Raw genomic sequence first — 20,939 nt, 5'->3', positions numbered from 1 at the left:
GGGAGACAGTGACCAGTTCACTCTATGCCGTATTTATTGCTGTCATAAAAGGTAGAGTAAAGTTTAAACAGAAAATGGAACGATCATTAATGCTGTCGGAAATAATTTTTATTTTCATGATACTGTTGTATCCCTCCCTACACACACACAAAAACAAGCACCCTCGCAGTTCAGTAATCGAGCTCTGATATTTCTATTTCTCAATAAGGACGAGGGAAAGATGTCATGGTTTTGTTAATAAATTCACAAAACAATTTACTCAATCAAGTTTTACATTACAGGGTATTTGACATAATAGGTTACATCATTATTAGATAATCATGACATGGGACAGTGTGTGTTTTGGTGACTGGGGTTCACAATGATATTAGAATCCTCCAAGCTGTATTGTCCCTCAGAATGGTAGCCAGAAAACTAAGGATGAATGTGAGGAATAATTGGTTCATAAGAGAATGCTTAATCACCCTCCATGATAAGGGTCTTGTCATAGGGTCTACTGCATGTAACCTTGGCTTGATCCCTACATTGGATGACATAATGAGAGTATGACTGACATTTGAACGACACAATTAATATAAAATTGTCACAAGAAGAAGTAAATCACAACACCGATTGATTGGCGTTAGTTGGAAAAATAAGATAAAAGTAGCTTAGGGTCAGTCGGCAGAGGCACACAAAACAAACCCCCTCTCCTGCTCAGTACACATGGCAACTGAGGCCGAGAAAGGCGCGGGTGGAAGGATTTCCCCCAGCTGTACGCTTCTACCCTTACTGCATTTTTGTTTTCTTTAGCCAAGCACGTAAATTTGAATGCGCGTAAGATGTAACATGACTGTATGTTGGGTCACTCAAAGCTAAGGTTAACCCGATAACTGCGGTAGAGTAATTCGCCGATCAACGCCCCAGTGTGTGCGCAAAAAAACATGTATAACCAAATATGGGACCATTATTTACCCTGTACTTTAGTTTGGCCACCAGTCTCTCATAGGGCGGAAAAAGGATTATAACCTCTGTTGCTCACCCCAACACTCGACTTCTTTGACAATTTCACTAAAAATAAATATAGTGAAGCTTTCAACTTCACTGTCAATGGATCTTGAATGTTTCAGCTATAAGTAGATATATATATCGTACAGTAACACACATGTATGCATTCATAATTTTAAATACAGTACTGTATATATATATCATACAGTAACACATGTATGCATTCATAATTTTAAATACAGTACTGTATATATACATCAACATGAGATTTCGTTCGGTTTATGAAACGGAGGATAGAGAAAACACATGTCTTGGTGAGGGTACTCAAGAAACTGGCGAGTGTAAACATCCCATACTTGACCTCACGAGATATAAAAAATTTTGCGCGCTGCATTCAAAATGCTCTGAATTTTAGAATGTATGTCGCATTCCGCTTATCATTCAAGAATGTATGTCGCAGTTATCAGGTTAATGGTGTAAAATCATGCTGATCACAACAGTTTCTTTTCCTAGTGTTATAGGAATAAATATAATAGATTTTTATATACCAGGACTGTATACTGTATATCAGTACTGTACGGTGGTAGCTTTTCATACGACTAATGACTAAGTGTTAAACCTGCAATATAATGTGTCAACAGTGTTTTCTTGTTTTGTGTGGGGGGATTTTTTTTTCATAGCTTTGTCTGTTGAGTGTATATCAATAAGTTGTATGATCAGAACAAGATTGTTAGGGTGAGTTGATAAAAGATATATTGTATGCATCTAAGCTTACTTTGGTGCTATGGTATTGTTAATTCCATTTTGCAAACTAATTACTGTACTGTTTTAAGTATATGTAATTATCTTCCCCATTCCTTGAATACTGATGATAGTTGTTGTAAGCATTATTTATTCTTATGTGCAAAGTACTTAAGAGTTTCTCAACCCAAAAGGCTTTCCATAGAGATGATATTTTACAAATTGGCAAATAATTATCAATATGATATATAACCAGCTGAAAAATTAACCATATTCCTCAGTGTGATGGTGCCTGCAGAGCCCTGATTTATCCCATGATAATATGAAATTATCCTCACTCCTCTTGGAATTTGCCTCAATTTCCTTCTGTATGGAGACAGGGTTTCAGCTGTTAACTACCACAGATAGGTATCCTCTGTTCATTGAATAGCTTTTTCCTGTGCTAAATATATTACTGGAATAAAATGCACAAAGCGCTCCAAATTTGGTGGTCAGTACAAGTTGATTCGGAATGGGCTTCACCATAGAGCATCATTTGAGCTCATGTACTAAGCTCAAGTACCACCCTAATACTCCATAGATTAGTATTCTATCACTACATATTATTACCTGAAGTAATGATTGCTCTATTTTGTTTAGAGGGATGTTCCCTGCACCTAGCTGCATTTTAAGCTGTTGGGTTTCATTATTGTGGTATACTGTACTGTATATACTGTATTTATTTATTTATTTCATATTGTATACTGCTAATGGCTGTAAATTTTGGTTTGTGTATATGTATTTACAAGTATAGTATATTATGGAATGTTTTGGCTCTTTCTCTCCACACACACACACACACACAGTATATCTGAATTTACCTTTTATTTCAAGCATCTAACTTATTCATTTCGCAGCTGTACTTAAATCTCCACCTAACACAATTTTTTTAGTTACTGTACTACTGTACAGGTACAACAATTTTTACTCGATTGCCAAAACTTATGTTTTTGTGATTCAAGATAACACTGTTGTGTGGCAATTTTTGTATTATATGCATTGAAGCGATATACATTCCAAGTAACTAAGCGAGCCTTTACACACTCCACTGTCTTTTAAATAATAAATAATATTGCCATTGTAAGTACAGTACTGTAAAAAAAAAAATAGAAATATCACTGGTTATACGGTAGATGTTTGTGACAGTTAAACACCTCTTATTTGGATGCAAATTTTAACATAAATCCAACTACAATTTTAATAGGTGCCTGTGTAAACATGCATGCAATGCAGTATGGTATAGCTTAAGCACTGCGGTATATGTCTCAGGTAGACAATGAAAATAATATCTGTGAACATTGGCAAATATTACTTGTTTGTGTCATATAAATCATTTTAAAAGTATCGCATCATGTTTTCTTGTTACAGGTATTTACTTCACATTCATGTCAATATTGTTTTTGTTTTTTCTCCTAAACATGACCTTTCCAGTACATTACAGGTATTTCTTTCAAATAATTACATTTTCTGGCACCTTCCTTAACTTGCTTTCCTTAATTTTTTACTATAATGGTTCATAAATATTGTTTTAGAACACTGTCAGGTAAATGTTCCGTCTTCTTGCTGCTTCTGATTAATATCTATTTTTTATGTTGATACTGGGCCAACTGCACATTTATGCTGGATTTTCCTGAGTCACTGGAATGGGAAGGAAATACTTTATGTAGAATATGTGGAACTCACATTGTTTATGGTTTTATATTCATAGATCGGTATAATAACAATAAAGAAGGTTTCTATGTGGAATATGAATTCTAATCACAAACTAGATAGCTTGTAATATAATAATTAATCATTGCTGTAACTGAAGATTCCAGATATGGAAACACTAGTCAATTGTTTATAAGGTAAGCCTCATTTTAATAAAAAAAAATAAATAAATCTGCATTTTTCCTTCGTAGATCAAGTCTAATTGTGAGGTCTGATCTGTGAAATAAGACACATTGAAATATTATTACATATTACAGGACAAATTTAGCCGGAATCCCTGCTCCCTGGAACTCTGCAATATTCGGAATTGAAATCGGCCCGTAATTTTTCCAGAACACTTCTCTCAGTTCCGGGTTTGTGAACGAGTTTTTAGGGATGAAAAACAGCTGCATTTTCTGGCAATTTTCCAGAAAATCACTCCAAACTTCTCTGTTCGAGGTCAGGGGACAAAAGTTCCAGGAGTTCTGAAAGATTGCATTGTGCTCTGCTGCATCCTCACGTGCTGGGTGCCCGGGTAGGAAGACCACAGTAACTTGGACCATAGGCTTATGCACTGTGATTGGCTAATACTGTCATGTGACTGTATGGGATGTCTGCGATAGGCTGGTGCATCTCCCAGCTTATCCCTGTAAGCCTAGCATCATGACACACTTCATTCATAGTCTGCTGCCATTCTCCAAGATTAATCCCTCGCTTGCTTCTGATTTGTGTAAATTTCCATTGTACATTACTGTACCAGGACACAATCAGCCAAGAATACAGTGTTAAAGCTGTGTAAGACATAAAAAGTGATTGCAACTACATATACTGAACAGTTCACACCACTTATAAGCCTCACAGACTGGTGGCCTCAAAATTCCTAACTGGCTCCATCCCATATTTGGAGCCAGCATGTTGACATCCAAAATATGTGATGAGCGGTTGGCGAAGTTAATAAGGTCATTTGAACTCTTGATGCAGCAAACACCTAATCTGATACTCTTTTTAAGACTGGAAAACTTTATACCTGGCAGCTGACTACACACAAACACAAGTCTTGTACATGAAATGTTTGTAACGATTACAATCTGAATTCACAGGTAGTTTTTCTGTGATTCTGAGAAGAATATTTGGAGGTCAGTCATTATCAGCCATATACTGTACTGTGTTGATGAAGGAAAACTTGGCGATGCATAGCTGTAGCTTCTGGACCTGCAGGTTAATGTCCTGAAACACACACTCACAAAACTACAGTTATTTTTTACTTTTGGGTCACAAAGTGGAACTTTTGGAAGTAGCTTTTAATAATTTTGAACCTGATTCCACAAAGATTGCAGAGGATATTTTTTGCAAAATTTCACAATTCCATTGTTGTTGGAATCTCCTCAACACACTGCCTCACTCCTTTGACCAACTAATCAGGATACACTAAAATAACAGTGATGGTAAATGAACACAGGACTGCACCATGTTACTTCCCCCAAGGTAGATATCTTTATCATGCATTGTGCCAACACTTTAATGCTTACTCCACAATAACCAGGACAGGAAATATAGGGAGATTAGTAATATTCTGTACAAACTTCTATTTGAATATCATTACACTCACAAATGGGTCCGATACTCATACAATCCTCAGGGTGGCACAATCACTTATATCACATTTATCTGCCTTAATTCTAAGAAATATCTGCACTCCACCTTTAAAAACTAAAGGCACACCTTCACCTTCTAAATACACATAATACCTCCTAGATTCAACTCAAAAACCAAGAAATATAGAGGAAGGAAATATTACTCCTGCATATCGGTGTAGATGCCTCAGAGTATATCACACTAATTGTAGATGGCACTGATCAGACTATCTTTTGCTGCATTACTGCTGATTGTATACATTGGGAAGAAGATTGCAGTATGTTCAACTTGTCAAATGTGTAAAAATAGTTCTGAAAACAAGTACCCATGACTGTCGTGTGTGGGAAAGACAGGAGGAAGTACAATACAACCATCTGAAATTCCATCGTTTTCCCAAAAATAAAAAAATATGTTAATATTATTACTCTGTATGTAAGTGTTTTGTGGAAATTAAGTTATATAACCACATTCAGTGCAGGGTTAATATTAATTTTAGCACATGGCCATGAAATTATTTTTTTAATCTCAAAACACAAGGAAAGACATCCAAAAAAAACCTACTGTTATGCCAAAGTCCAGGTCATATTCTCAACATTTAATTACCCAGTGCTGCATTGTACTAGATAGATACTCAAAACTACTCTCTGATTCTACTACAGGTATATGAAGTGCCACTGGTCAAAATCGAGATAAATTTGTAAAAGCATATGGAAACCACCTCTGGAAGTGTCATTATGGTTGATTTTCCTGTTAAGTACTGTAAAACTGGCCATGCATCACTATGTTCATGGCTGGCAGTGAGGGTAGCAGGCAGCAGATCACTGAGGAAAGCGTCAGAAGTGTCCTCTTTGTTGACATTCGAGACAATCTGCCTCTGGTATACATGCACCTCGGACGTCCACTGGTGCACCTGTCACACCCCATCTTTGTTGACATTCAAGAATACCTTGACCTACAGTATATCACAACACCAGTCTTGTCCAAATTTACCCCCAAAAGACAGGTTAGCCATTTAAGTTAGATAGACTTCAGTTAAACTGCTAAAGATACTTAACTCACAAGTGGTCTCGTTAAAGAAATTACCGAAAGAACAATCCTCCAAGAGGACATCTCGACTATCAAAGGGGTCATCGACTGGTTCAAATGTAAGATGCTAACGTTTTAATGTTTGTTGTTGCCACTTTATGCGGATATCTGTAACCTTGGTTATATTTTTTTTGGGGGGGTTTTCTTTGTTATCTCAGTGTGTTTATTGTATTTTTCAAAATAATATTACTTATTTTTCTATTTCCTCTAACTGACTTTTATTCTCAGATTTACTTAGTTGTACTGTATTCTGTTTTGTGTATTAGCCTGGAAGAACCACAGTTTTCTCTATTCTTGCACACGCATGGTAATTATTGTACTTACATCTTAGAACTGCCACCACCCAGGCTTTCTTTTGAGTATAACTTCTACAATTACCTTCTCAATTAAATTGGTAGCATGATAGATGTGAGAGGTTAGGCACATGATTAATGAGTGTATTTTCAGGGATGGCCATTGTTAAAGGAATGAGCGGTGATACATTCTACTGCTTCAATATTTATTCTTTTCTTTTATCCTATTCACCACTGATCAGCTCGTTAGCCGCTTGGGTAATCGTTCACATCTCTGTTATGCACTGTTGGCAAGTACTGGGCATGCACCGGTTCCTGAATGTATCTGAACCTGCTCCAGTGCTTGTCAAGTCTGGTCTTGAAAGAGCTGACACACTGTGCCATCACAACACACTCTGGTAGATTATTCCAAGAGTTCACAACTCTCACTTCAAAAAAGTTACCCCTCAGTTTTTGGGGCTTGAGGCTTCTTCAACCTTGAGCTGTGACCCCTTGTAGGGCAAGCATCTGCCAGCTCCAGGTAAGGACATTCGATTGAGTAGTGCCCCTTGAGATGCCTATACACCTCAATTAGGTCCCCCCCTTGCCCGTCTGTTGTATAAGCTAGGCAAGTTCAGGCGCTCCAATCTCTTGGGGTAGCTGAGGTGCCGTAGTGCAGGCACCAATCTGGTGGCCCTTCTTTGGACATTTTCAATCAAATCAGAATACTGTGACAATTTGAACTTTTACTCAACAATAAATCTTCGGTTCAATTACTGATTACGTTACTGTAAGACACATAATAGAACTGACCACTAGGTCATATGTTATAAGTAGCAAATATAGATCTTCAATTATCAGTTACAACATTCTCTACCTCCTTGAGGGTATTCTGTACAATAGTGATAATAGAATGGTGGTCACTAAATTCTTGTCAATTGCATACAGTGATGTTATTACAGTATTTGTAGCATCATGTCTTTATTTGATGAACAAACATGTAAATGTACACCAGCACATCCCAACTATGAGTATAGCTGGTTTGTTAACATATACTGTACAGTATAACAAGCACTAATTTGGGTGGTACTGTTGTAATATGGTTTCAACACTCGACCTAGGACAATTATATTCCCGATAATCCATCCACAATAATGTACAAGAAAAATCATTAGCACATACAGCCAGGATTAATACAGCAGGCTTATACCACTGGTGTTCAAAACAAACTCCAGGGGCAGATCCAGGAATATCAAAAGGGGAGTCCAACAAGTCTTAATTGGGGTAACATGGTAAGTGCAGCGAGCCTACTCAGCTGGGGGTCTTGGGGAGAGTGCTGTAAGCCCCCCAGAATTTTATTTTTTTTAATCTAACTAATATCATAGTCGTTTTGAGGCCATATCCACTTGATATTAGAAAATATTCTGAGGTCAATATTAATTACATTTTACTATACAAAAATACCTGAATATGATACTGCATTAAAGAAAAAGGGGGGCTACATCACCACCAACACCAGATGACAGAAGGCTACATCACCACCAACACCAGATGACAGAAGGCTACATCACCACCAACACCAGATGACAGAAGGCTACATCACCACCAACACCAGATGACAGAAGGCTACATCACCACCCAGATGACAGAAGGCTACATGCCACCAGATGACAGAAGGCTACATCACCGCAACACCAGATGACAAGAAGGCTACATCACCACCAACACCAGATGACAGAAGGCTACATCACCACCAGATGACAGAAGGCTACATCACCACCAGATGACAGAAGGCTACATCACCACCAGATGACAGAAGGCTACATCACCACCAACACTTAGCAGATGACAGAAGGCTACATCACCACCAACACCAAGATGACGAAGGCTACATCACCGCAACACCAGATGACAGAAGGCTACATCACCACCAACACCAGATGACAGAAGGCTGCATCACCACCAACACCAGATGACAGAAGGCCATCACCACCGACACCAGATGACAGAAGGCTACATCACCACCAACACCAGATGACAGAAGGCTACATCACCACCAACACCAGATGACAAACGGCTACATCACCACCGACACCAGATGACAGAAGGCTACATCACCACCAACACCAGATGACAGAAGGCTACATCACCACCAACACCAGATGACAAACGGCTACATCACCACCAACACCAGATGACAGAAGGCTACATCACCACCAACAGCAGATGACAGATGGCTACATCACCACCAACAGCAGATGACAGAAGGCTACATCACCACCAACACCAGATGACAGAAGGCTACATCACCACCAACACCAGATGACAGAAGGCTACATCACCACCAACACCAGATGACAGAAGGCACATCACCACCAACACCAGATGACAGAAGGCTACATCACCACCAACACCAGATGACAGAAGGCTACATCACCACCAACACCAGATGACAGGCACACACCACTAACAGCAGATGACAGAAGGCTACATACACCACCAACACCAGATGACAGAAGGTTACATCACCACCAACACCAGATGAAGGAAGGCTACGCACCACCAACACCAGATGACAAAGGCTACATCACCACCAACACCAGAAAGCTACATCACCACCAACACCAGAAGGCTACATCACCACCAACACCAGAAGGCTACATCACCAACAACTACCAGAAGGCTACATCACCACCAACACCAGAAGGCTACATCACCACCAACACCAGAAGGCTACATCACCACCAACACCGAAGGCTACATCACCACCAACACCAGAAGGCCATCACCACCAACACCAGAAGGCTACATCACCACCAACACCAGAAGGCTACATCACCACCAACACCAGAAGGTACATCACCAAACACCAGAAGGCTACATCACCACCAACACCAGAAGGCTACATCACCACCAACACCAGAAGGCTACATCACCACCAACACCAGAAGGCTACATCACACACCACACATCACACCAGAAGGCTGCATCACCACCAACACCAGAAGGCTACATCACCACACAACACCAGAAGGCTACATCACCACCAACACCAGAAGGCTACATCACCACCAACACCAGAAGGCTACATCACCACCAACGCCAGATGACAGAAGGCTACATCACCACCAACACCAGATGAAAGAAGGCTACATCACCACCAACGCCAGATGACAGAAGGCTACACCAACACCAGAAGGCTACATCACCACCAACACCAGATGACAGAAGGCTACATCACCACCAACACCAGATAACACCAGGCTACATGACCACCGCCAACACCAGATGACTGGAGGCTACATCACCACCACCACCAACAACACCAGATGTCTGAGGCTATATTACCTCCACCACAATCAGATGGCGACCACCGCAAGTCCAGAAAACTGTGAGGGCAAACTTTTTCGGAGTGCGAGTTGTGAACTCTTGCAACAATCTACCAGAAAGTGTTGTGACGGTACCGAGTGTGAGCTCTTTCAAGACCAAACTTGACCAACGCGGGAGCATTTCAGGTACATTCAGGAGCCGGTGCATGCCCAGTACTTGTCAACAGTGCGTAACAGAGACGTGACCGATCCCCCAAGCTGCTAACGAGCCGATCAGTGGTGAAGAGGATAAAAGTAAAGTAGAAGTGTAAATATCCCGGTAGACACAACTCCAGCTCGGTAGACCACATACTACAGTAGCACCAGCTTAGTAGACCACATACTGTAGTAGCTCCAGCTCGGTAGACCACATACTACAGTAGCACCAGCTCTGTAGACCACATACTACAGTAGCTCCGTTATTTCTTAAAAAATAAGTTTTTCTGTGTACTAAAAAATTTCAGTGAATAAACTTTAGATTAATCACCCTAATACAACCTGACCCCAGACATCATCTGGCTTTTTGTGTTACCCTCTTAGTTCTATTATATTATGTACTATATAATAATCTTGTATCTGTAGTTCATACCCTAATGTGTACTTTATTGTATTTTGGTATTGTATTACAAATATTGTTTCTCTTGTTTCTGGTGTAATGTATTAATAAAGCCTCCAAGTGCTCAACTCTAGTATCCATAATGTATTTTTACTGAACATGTGATGAATTCCCAATAAAGATAAATAAAATGGTCGAAATTGTCTCTGTAAAACCTTATTGAGACGTCATATGTAAATTAATGGACTGACAGCATAAAATAATGACATTGTTAATATTAATAATAATAATACGATTGCTTTCAATATTCTAATACCCCTAAAAGCTGTTAATAAATAAAGCACATTATAAACAATAAAACTCTTGTTAAAGAATCAATACAACTGTCCGAGCGGCTATTAAGCTGATAAGGGCTTAAAATATACAAATAACAAAACACAAATACAAATAGGAGTACAGGACCACCATGAATAATAAGCAGTACTCTTAACCAATGAGCCATGACAGAGCTATTCCACCTTAACGTCATTCTTAAAGCTCAAGAAACTGGATGAAAATAGTTATCTGCAACCCAGGTGACACTAGGAGAGCTCAGGCTCTCTCAATTGGTCCACTCTGTATCTGTATTTTTCTGGTTAAATAAACTTTCAATATCAAATGTGGACAAACTGCTCTAATCCTACGACTCAAAAAATTGGCAGAGCATATGACCTATAAGAAAATAATAAAGGTTGCGCGTTAACTATGCCTATCATAGTTCAGTGGGTAATCATTCATCCTGTTATTTTAGAGATCCGAGTTCGATTCCCAACGCTTCTACATTTTACTTAAATTTCTTTTTTCTCTCCTTGTGGAGAACTATTTTCGCTGTATTATACACTAAAAGTTAATCAAAAGTGAAATTGGGCCATAAATTTGACGTTTTTACGTATTTTAACGTATATTCATGTTCGAAGCTTCAAATGCTTCAATGAAGCATCAAAATGAGTCAATGAAGCTTCGTGACGTCACTCTCAACCTTCATATATAAGGTCTCGACTAAGTCATCTCGGCCCATTCTTCACCGACCACTCACTGGCTGGAGTGGTTGCAGCTGACAGGCAGGTAAGCCCCACACCCCGCTCCTCTGGTCTCTATTATATACGCGTAAATTTTTTCCCCGACTGTCTACAGTCAAAATGGGAAAGAGAAAAGGTTATTCATTTGGGTAGTGTTTAATATTCTTAATTGTGGCGTAATAAATATCTATTTAAGTAAAAAACTTGCCCGCCGGTTGTTGTAATTCACTTGCCTCCTAGGGTCGTATCTCCAAGTTTCACTGGGCTGCAAGGCCTATGGTACCTACTTTGCAGCTTAAACAAACACATTAATATGGTTTAGTATTATATTAAGTGTTTCTCTAACGTCTAACAAGTAATTTCTTAACGTTTTAGGCAAATGTACCGCCAAACGAGCCATGACAAACGAGCCTGAACTATAAGCCGGTGGCGGTTAACGAGCGTAAACGGTACATCAGCATTTACGTAATAATTAACCAGTAAGCGAGTACAATGACCAGATTGGGTTAGATTACTGTATTTATTTTTTAATTTAATATTTTCTCTCTTACTTCGATGCCCAACCCACTATTGGCGGAGCCGGTTGGTCATACCTCAATAATTACGCATTTCCCCAAACGTTCATCACCACCACTGTATTCAGCATTAAAAACTGCGCCGTAGTGACTAGGCTTAACAAAAATATAACTATTTTTTCGGAATTGCGATGTAGTATTTTTTACTGGTTAGTTCTTTGCTTACTTTTAACTACGATTTCTGGGAGGCAGGGCAGGGCAGGGCGGGGCGGGGCGGGGCGCAACGTAACGTACCCTAAAGGTTCGTTGGTTGTCTACTTGTAAAAAAAAAAATTACCGGGTTCCTAAAATGTTAACATGTATATAAAGACACCGTTAAAATGTATTGGTAAATAAGGCAGGAACCATCTAATTAACCTCTGGAGAATGTTAAAATGTTTGGCTCACCTGAAGATTCATCCCCCAGCTTATTTCAGCTGAAGATCAATTTAACCTGAGCCAATCTACGTATTACAATGTGCTGGTGAATCTTTCTTTTTCAGCTCAGGAATGACCACAGATCCCTTTTATTGGTGTGGTCAGTATGTGGGGACAACAGACACGAGTGGGAGAAGTGAAGCTTCTCACACTACACAACGGTATTCCTTGAGGTCAATTATAACTCCTTGTGTGGGTGGGTGTGGCTTCCTGTGGTGTCGTTTAGTGTTTTGTGTGGGGATGTTTGTGGCTTCGTGTGGTGTCATTTAATGTTTTGTGAGGGGGTGTGGCTTCCTGTGGTGTCGTTTGATGTTTTGTGAGGGTGTGGGTGGGTGTGGCTTCCTGTGGTGTCGTTTAATGTTTTGTGAGGGGGTGTGGGTGGGTGTGGCTTCCTGTGGTGTCGTTTAATGTTTTTGCGAGGGTGTGGGTGGGTGGGGTGTAAGCCTTCCTGTAGATGTCGTTTAATGTTTTGTGAGGGTGTGGCTTCCTGGGTGTCGTTTAATGTGTTTTGTAGGGGTGTGGCTTCCTGTAGATTGTCGTTTTAGTGTTTTTGTGAGGGTGTGGCTTCCTAATGAGGTGTGTTTAATGTTTTGTGAGGGGTGTGGGTGGGTGTGGTTCATTATAACTTTGTTTGGAGTGTAGGTGGGTGTGGCTTGTTGTAGGGTCATTTAACGTTTGCGAAGACGGTGTAGGGTGTTGTATACTGGATGATGGGGGAACTGTGGTGGTGTATGGGATAGGTTTGTGTTCCCATAGGAAGGAATTGTACACGAGGTGGGCAGGTAGTTGTGGTGAAGTTTGTCATTCAAACCAAGTGTAACCAAGCTGTCGAGGGGGACACCTAAGGGGGCATGAGGGAGGGAAGGTCTACTAAGTGAGCTGTAGTAAACCTTGTGTATAGTACATGAAGCAGTGCGGAGATGTGTAGTACAGTACAGTACAGTATAGTGTAGCAGTACTGTGTTGGTGGGAAGTAATTTGAGTAAACTAATGTTGAGGTAATGATTTATGTAAACAGTTGGGGGACAGTTAAGTACATGTGGTCTAGTGGTAGATGGAAGTTGCAAGTTTAATTTTCATTACATAAATTACAACTTTAAACATGTTGCAGGTGACAGCTGATGTACGTGAAGGCCAATGGAGAAGTGACAGAACCTTGAGCAAGATTTAACAAGCAGCATGTTACTTCAGCCTCATCAGTTAAGTTACTTGAACAGTATATCTTGGCTAGTATGGTCATCCAATAAACCACTCAACACTGCTCCAACACTGGGCAGTGAAAAGTGTGTGTGTGTGTGTGTTTGACTGTTTGGGGCCTGATAGGTCTGTGTGTGGACCAAGTGATCAGTGTGTGTGTGTGTGTGGAAACTGGTGTCCTGTGTATGGGGCCTGGTAGACACTGTTGGGGGGCTGTGGGGACTGACTGTAGACACTGATATTAGAGTAAAATATTAGTTGTATTGGCAGTATAAATATACAGGACTACATTCATACTAGAGAAAATTAGTAATAGTAGAGTAGTTAACATAGCAATTAAAGCAAGTTGTTGTGGGTGGGTTTCAACTAACTTTACTAACCATAACCGAACCTAACCTAACCTAACCTATCATAAGCTATTCCAAAACATAAATTAGGTGAATTTTATTAGTCACTTAAGATAACTGATCATGAATTCAGAAAGTTAATTTTGAAGTTAGATAAACTTGACGTGTAAATTATTATAAAGTGATAACTTGTGTAGGGTTGGACACAGTTTAAGTACATGTGTTCTAGTGGTAGATGTATATTGTTGTTTAACCTTCATTCTACATAAATTACAGCTTTAAACATGTTGCAGGTGACAGCTGACGTACGTGAAGGCCAATGGAGAAGTGTCAGAACCTTGAGCAAGATTTAACAAGCAGCATGTTACTTCAGCCTCATCAGTTAAGTTACTTGAACAGTATATCTTGGCTAGTATGGTCATCCAATAAACCACTCAACACTGCTCCTACACTGGGCAGTGAAGTGTGTGTGTCTGACTGTTTGGGGCCTGATAGGTCTCTGTGTGGACCTAGTGATACGTGTGTGGAAACTGGTGTCCTGTGTATGGGGCCTGGCAGACACTGTAGGGGGGCTGTGGGGACTGACTGTAGACACTGATATTAGAGTAAAATATTAGTTGTATTGGCAGTATAAATATACAGGACTACATTCATACTAGAGAAAATTAGTAATAGTAGAGTAGTTAACATAGCTATTAAAGCAAGTTGTTGTGGGTGGGTTTCAACTAACTTTACTAACCTAACAAAACATAAATTCAGTGTATTTTATTAGTCACTTATGTGAACTGATCATGAATTCATAAAGTTAATTTTGAAGTTAGATAAAATTGAGACTTGTATAAATTAAGAAAGTGATAACTTGTGTAGGGTTGGACACAGTTTAAGTACATGTGGTCCGGTGGTAGATGCATATTGTATGTTTAACCTTCATTCTACATAAATTACAGCTTTAAACATGTTGCAGGTGACAGCTGATGTAAGTGAAGGCCAATGGAGAAGTGACAGAACCTTGAGCAAGATTTAACAAGCAGCATGTTACTTCAACCTCATCAGTTAAGTTACTTAAATATCTTGGCTAGTATGGTCATCCCAGGCATTAACCATTCAACACTGTGCTCCTACACTAGGCAGTGGAGGGTGTGTGGGGCTTGGCTGACGGGGTGCGTTGGAGGGCTGTGGCGGACTGAGAGGACTGACTGTAGACAGATTGATATTAGAGTAAACTTAGTATTAGTTGTATTGACAGTACAGTACAGTATAAATATACAGGGCTACATGCCTATTCGTTACTAGAGAAAATTAGTTGTAGTATAGTAGTTAATATAGCAAGAAAAGTAAGTTTTTTTTTTATTCAACTAACTTTACTAACATAACTTAACCAGCCTAACTTAGATTAAATGTTACCTTGACTGAACCAAATCGGTAATAAGATAACTATTATACAGTAAATATATTAGATAAAAAATGTTTTAAGAACTTCAATTTAAACTATTTTATTACCCACTTACGTTAACTGATCATGAAGTGAAAGTTAATTTTGAATTTAGATAAAATTGAGAATTGTGTAAGTTATTAAAGATTTATAATTTGTGTACAGTTAAGGACAGCTTATGTACTGTACATGGCCTAATTGTACATGGAAATTGTATGTTTAATGTCTATTCTACTTTAATTACAACTTTAAACATGTTGCAGGTGACAGCTGATGTACTTGAAGGCCAATGGAGAAGTGACAGAACCTTGAGCAAGATTTAACAAGCTGCACTTTACTTCAGCCTCATCAGTTAAGTTACTTGTATATCTTAGCTAGTATGGTCATCCAAAAAACCACTCCACACTGTGCTCCTACATGGAGTAGTGGAGGGGGAGGTGTGTGTGTGCAGGGCCTGGCTGACTGTGTGTGATGGAGGGCTCTGGAGGACTGGGTGCAATGGAGGGCTCGGGAGGCCTGGGTGCAATGGAGGGCTCGGGAGGCCTGTGTGGACTGACTGTAGTGACTGTTATTAGAGCAAACTTAATATTAGTTGTAGTGACAGTATAAATATACAGGACTATATGCCTATTGGTTATCAGAGAAAATTAGTAGTAGTATAGTAGTACATATAGCAAGTAAAGCAAGTTGTGGGTGGGCTTCAACTAACTTGACTAATCTAACCATCTTAACTTAGATTAAACATAACTAACCTGGACTGAACCAAATCAGAACTAAACTATCTATTATACAAAAACATATTTTGTATCTAATATATTTAAAACGTTAATTCTAACTATTTTATGAGCCACTTACTTTTACTGATCATGAATACAGAAAGATAATTTTCAAGTTAGATAAAATTGACTTTTGTAAATTATTAAAATTTGATAACTTGTGTACAGTAGGAGTCTTTAAGTACAGGTGGTAGAAGGATATTGTATGTTTAACCTTCATTCTATATAAATAACAACTCAAAATATATTACAGGTGACAGATGTACTTGAAGGCCAGCCTAGAGGAAGTGACAGAACCAACCTTGAGCAAGATGTAACGCATGTTAATTCAGCCTCTCCAGTTAAGTTACCGAAGTCTTTGTATGGCTATCCTAAAAAACAAAGAATGATAATGAGTGACTTGCTTTGTGATAAGGGTTGGGAAGAAGGAAAGTTGGGCAGTGGAGGGGCGCTCGTACGTTGGGCATTGGAGGGGCGCTCGTACGTTGGGCAGTGGAGGGGCGCTCGTACGTGGGTGGTGGTGTGCTCATACAATGGTTAATAGTGAATGTTATAAGTATCAGAGTAAAATAACATTCTATGAAGGAATGTTGGGGGATGATGCCTGTGAGAAGACTGCTGCAGCCATAAGAGCAGTAAGGCTGGTGATCAGTATAAGGTGTTACAGGAGGGTGCTAGAGTGTATGGATAAATGGAAGGATGTAATTATAGAATGCAAGAAATTTTGGGGTAAATGTTGTGTATTGGTAGAGCTACATTAATGTTAATTAAGACTAATCTAAATTCAAATTCTTATTGCAGGTGGTTGGTGTACAAGAAATGAAACCAAGACGGCCATATGACCACAGGGTGTTCCCACAACTGTACTGTCTTCCAGCCCACACCTTCAAGAGTACCACCTTAAGCATGAACTTTTTTCTACAATTGAGAAAATTTTTAAAGTACAGTAAAGTAATATATTTAAGAATGTATAAGTAAGCCTCGAGTCAAGCCACATAGATTAAGAAAAAGTTGAATATATTATGTAATGGTTGGCACTTGTATTGAGATTAGGATGAGTTGGCTCTCATTATACAATATCTATACATAATCAAATAAACACTGAATAAATTTGACCTCTTTTATACTCCAATTTTGGAAAAGTAGAATAATAATAATAATAATCTTGTAAACTGAACTTGAAACATGACGGTAACATGAACTGTACATGGAACCTATGTGATGTCAACATGATAGCCCATGCATACTTCTCACTAATTGACATTCAAGTGCCAACCAAAGTAGAACTGTTACAAACTAATGCCCATGTGATGACCTATTAGGTATGCATAATCAAAACTAAAGATAACAGGACTGTACCTACAGATGGCATTGTAATATCTCAATTTAGTGTAGCTATTACAAGATGTACATTTCAAAAAAGCATCTTTATGATGGTGTTAGACAACGACACCTCGGGCGAAGGATTTTGACAACCTCACCGAGACAACAGGTGTCGGTTTTTATTTTTAAATTCATAGGCCATGTCCGTAAAGATAAGTTTTTGATTGTGTGCATACATAAAGTACAGTGGGTATTTTACTTACTGAATGATGACAATCTGGACACCACACCCATTGTTGGAAGTCAGTTTTGCCTAAAAATTTAGAAAAGAAATCCTTGTTAATTATAGATCAAATTATAAATTAACTGGGCAACAAGATGTAAAGTTGAAGACCTTGAAATCCAGCTGTAATGTTTAAAATTGTAAGGTTTTGAAATGAAATAATTTGAATTTGACCTAAAGTATAGTGGGTGTTGGTGGTACAGTGGTAAGCTCTTTCAACCTTGTCCTCGGCCCAAACTCCAGCCTGGGACAGATGTGAGAAGGGTGTTGAACTGTGTAAACCTAGCAAATATCACACACTCCCACCTACCCCCCCCACTCCCATCTACTTGCCCCTACTCCCACCTACCTGCCCTCACTCCCCACCTACCTGCCCCTCACCTCCACCTACCTGCCCTCACTCCCACCCTACTTACCCCCCACTAAAGTATAGTGGGTGTTGGTGGTACAGTGGTAAGCTCTTTCAACCTTGTCCTCGGCCCAAACTCCAGCCTGGGACAGATGTGAGAAGGGTGTTGAACTGTGTAAACCTAGCAAATATCACACACTCCCACCTACCCCCCCCACTCCCATCTACTTGCCCCTACTAAAGTTAGTGGGTGTTGGTGGTAGTCTCTCTCAACTGTGTCCTGGGCCCAAACTCCAGCCTGGGACATGTGAGAAGGGTGTTGAACGGTGTAAACCCAGCAAATATCACACCCACCAACCTGCCCCCACCTACCTGTCCTCCCTCCTCCCCACCACTTTGTAAATCCTGTATCAATTAATTAAAGACAGTTTCCCTGCAGTAGCCCTCCTCCTTTATCCGGGCTGGGGACCGGCATGTTCAGTTGAACAAGGCGGAGTTACTACTGTGTATCTACTTCTAACTATGGTGCTGTTACTACTACAACTATTACACAAATAAGTCTTACCTGTACTACCTTCAGCACCTTGTTGTGGGTCCACAGTCAGCCACACACCTGGAATACAAAAAGTTTTAGACAATGTTCATAAGTACTCATAAGTACCTTACATATAGACATTACATATTGTCACAAGTACTTTACCTGTTTGGTGGGGTTCTTGTCCTGCCAGAGGTTCGCCTCAACCAGTCAACCATATACTTGAGCCAGCCAGCCGTCCACCTGAGTCAACCAGCCATTTAACTGAGCCAGCCAGCCGTCCACCTGAGTCAACCAGCCGTTTACCTGAGCCAGCCACACAATCTGAAAGATTTAAAAAGACCCTCAGGGTGTGTGAATGAGAGGAAGGGTGTGTGGATGGACAGGAGGGTGTGTGGATGGGAGGAAGGGTGCGTGGACGGGAGGTAGGTTGTGTGGATGGGAGGTTGGGTGTGTGGATGGGAGGAAGGTGTGTGGGTGAAAGGAAGGTGTGTGGCTGGAAGGATGGTGTGTGGTTGGGAGGTAAGGGTGTATGGATGGGAAGAAGGGTGTATGAATGGGAGGACCTCCCATCCACACACACACTCACTTCCATGCAGACACCTTCCCTCCCACCCACCGAACCCTCCATCTTACCCACCCAACTCTCTCACCCACCCATCCAACCCTCACACCCACCCCCTCCCCTCCCACCTGCCCATCCAACTCTCTCACCCACCCACCCTGCCCTCCCTCCCACCCACCCACCCAACCCTTCCCACCCCAACCCTCCTTCCCACCCACCCCTCCCCTCCACCCCACCCTTCCCCTCCCACCCACCCCTCCCCTCCCACCCACCCCTCCATCCCACCCCTCCCCTCCGCCCCACCCCACCTCCCCTCTCACCCACCCCCTCCCCCACCCCATCCCCCCCCTCCCCTCCGCCCCACCCACCTCCCCTCCCCACCCCACCCACACCCCCTTCCCCTCACTCACCTCCAGGCAGCACCTCGTTGTGGGTCCACAGTCAGCCACACACCTGGAATACAAAAGTTTTAGACAATGTTCATAAGTACTCATAAGTACCTTACATATAGACATTACATATTGTCACAAGTACTTTACCTGTTTGGTGGGGTTCATGTCCTGCCAAAGGTTCGATTCAACCAGTCAACAATATACTTGAGCCAGCCAGCCGTCAACCTGAGCCACCCAGCCGTCCACCTGAGCCACCCAGCCGTCCACCCGAGCCAGCCAGCCGTCGAAGCGAGCCAGCCTGCCGTTCACCTGAGCCAGCCAGCCAGCCGTCCACCTATGACAGCCACACAATCTGAAAGATTTAAAAAGACCCTCAGAGTGTGTGAATGAGAGGAAGGGTGTGTGGATGGGAGGAAGAGTGTGTGGATGGGAGGTTGGGTGTGTGGACAGGAGGTAGGGTGTGTGGATCAGAGGTTAGGTGTGTGGATGGAAAGTAGGGTGCAAGGATGGGAGGAAGTGTGTGTGGATGAGAGGAAGGGTGTATGGATGGGAAGAAGGGTGTGTGGATGGGAGGACCTCCCATCCACACACACACACACTCACTTCCATGCAGACACCTTCCCTCCCACCCATACACCCTTCCTCCCACCCACCTAACCCTCCATCTTACCCACCCAACTCTCTCACCCACCCACTCCCCTCCCACCTACCCATCCAACTCTCTCACCCACCCACCCATCCCCCTCCCTCCCCCACCCCACCCCACCCCACATCCCCCTCCACCCACACCCCACCTCCCCTCCCCACCCCACATCCCCAACCCCTCCCCACCCACCCCACCCACATCCCCCCCTCCACCCACCTCACCCCTACCCCTCCCTCCCCACCCCACCCCTCCCCCTCCCCTCCCACCCCCACCCTCCCCTCCCCTCCCCACCCATCCACCCTCCCCCTCCGCCCCCCCCCCCCTCCCCTCCCACCCACCCACACCCCCTTCCCCTCACTCACCTCCAGGCAGCACCTTGTTGTGGGTCCACAGTCAGCCACACACCTGGAATACAAAGAGTTTTAGACAATGTTCATAAGTACTCATAAGTACCTTACATAAAGACATTACATATTGTCACAAGTACTTTACCTGTTTGGTGGGGTTCTTGTCCTGCCAGATGTTCACCTCAACCAGTCAACCATATACTTGAGCCAGCCAGCCATCCACCTCAGACAGCCACACAATCTGAAAGATTTAAAAAGACCTTCAGGGTGTGTGAATGAGAGGAAGGGTGTGTGGATGGGAGGAATGGTGTGTGGATGGGAGGT

The 20,939-nt window shown here is 41.5% G+C and overlaps 1 protein-coding gene and 1 long non-coding RNA gene across 3 annotated transcripts in view; one reads left to right on the top strand and one right to left on the bottom strand.

Moving 5' to 3' along the window:
- LOC121854390 (sodium-dependent glucose transporter 1-like) overlaps positions 1-17,287 on the top strand; it is a 36,091-nt gene extending 18,804 nt beyond the window's left edge. Inside the window, exons 6-9 of one of the 2 annotated variants that reach the window (XR_006086541.1) lie at positions 14,932-15,020; positions 15,663-15,750; positions 16,429-16,515; positions 16,977-17,287. Coding sequence is in view for 1 of the 2 variants with exons in the window: in XM_042349051.1 (XP_042204985.1) it covers positions 12,489-12,563 (75 nt within the window). In the remaining variant the exon portion in view is untranslated. Of the gene's footprint in view, positions 1-12,488; positions 12,686-14,931; positions 15,021-15,662; positions 15,751-16,428; positions 16,516-16,976 lie in introns of those variants that run through there. The other variant, XM_042349051.1, reaches the window with a different exon arrangement.
- Positions 17,288-17,761: 474 nt separating this feature from the next.
- Positions 17,762-20,849, bottom strand: LOC121854392. The gene is made up of 5 exons (XR_006086542.1): positions 20,761-20,849; positions 20,631-20,673; positions 18,831-18,989; positions 18,696-18,743; positions 17,762-17,811 (listed from the first exon to the last, which is right to left on the bottom strand). It is a non-coding gene; the product is annotated as an uncharacterized LOC121854392 (long non-coding RNA).
- Between the last annotated feature and the right edge of the window lie 90 nt (positions 20,850-20,939).

The sequence above is a fragment of the Homarus americanus genome, unplaced genomic scaffold, assembly GCF_018991925.1.
Source record: "Homarus americanus isolate GMGI-L3 unplaced genomic scaffold, GMGI_Hamer_2.0 scaffold54443, whole genome shotgun sequence".
Classification (NCBI taxonomy): domain Eukaryota; kingdom Metazoa; phylum Arthropoda; class Malacostraca; order Decapoda; family Nephropidae; genus Homarus; species Homarus americanus.
The sequence above is the reverse complement of the archived record's forward strand: the minus strand, read 5'-3'. Positions and strand labels throughout refer to the sequence as shown.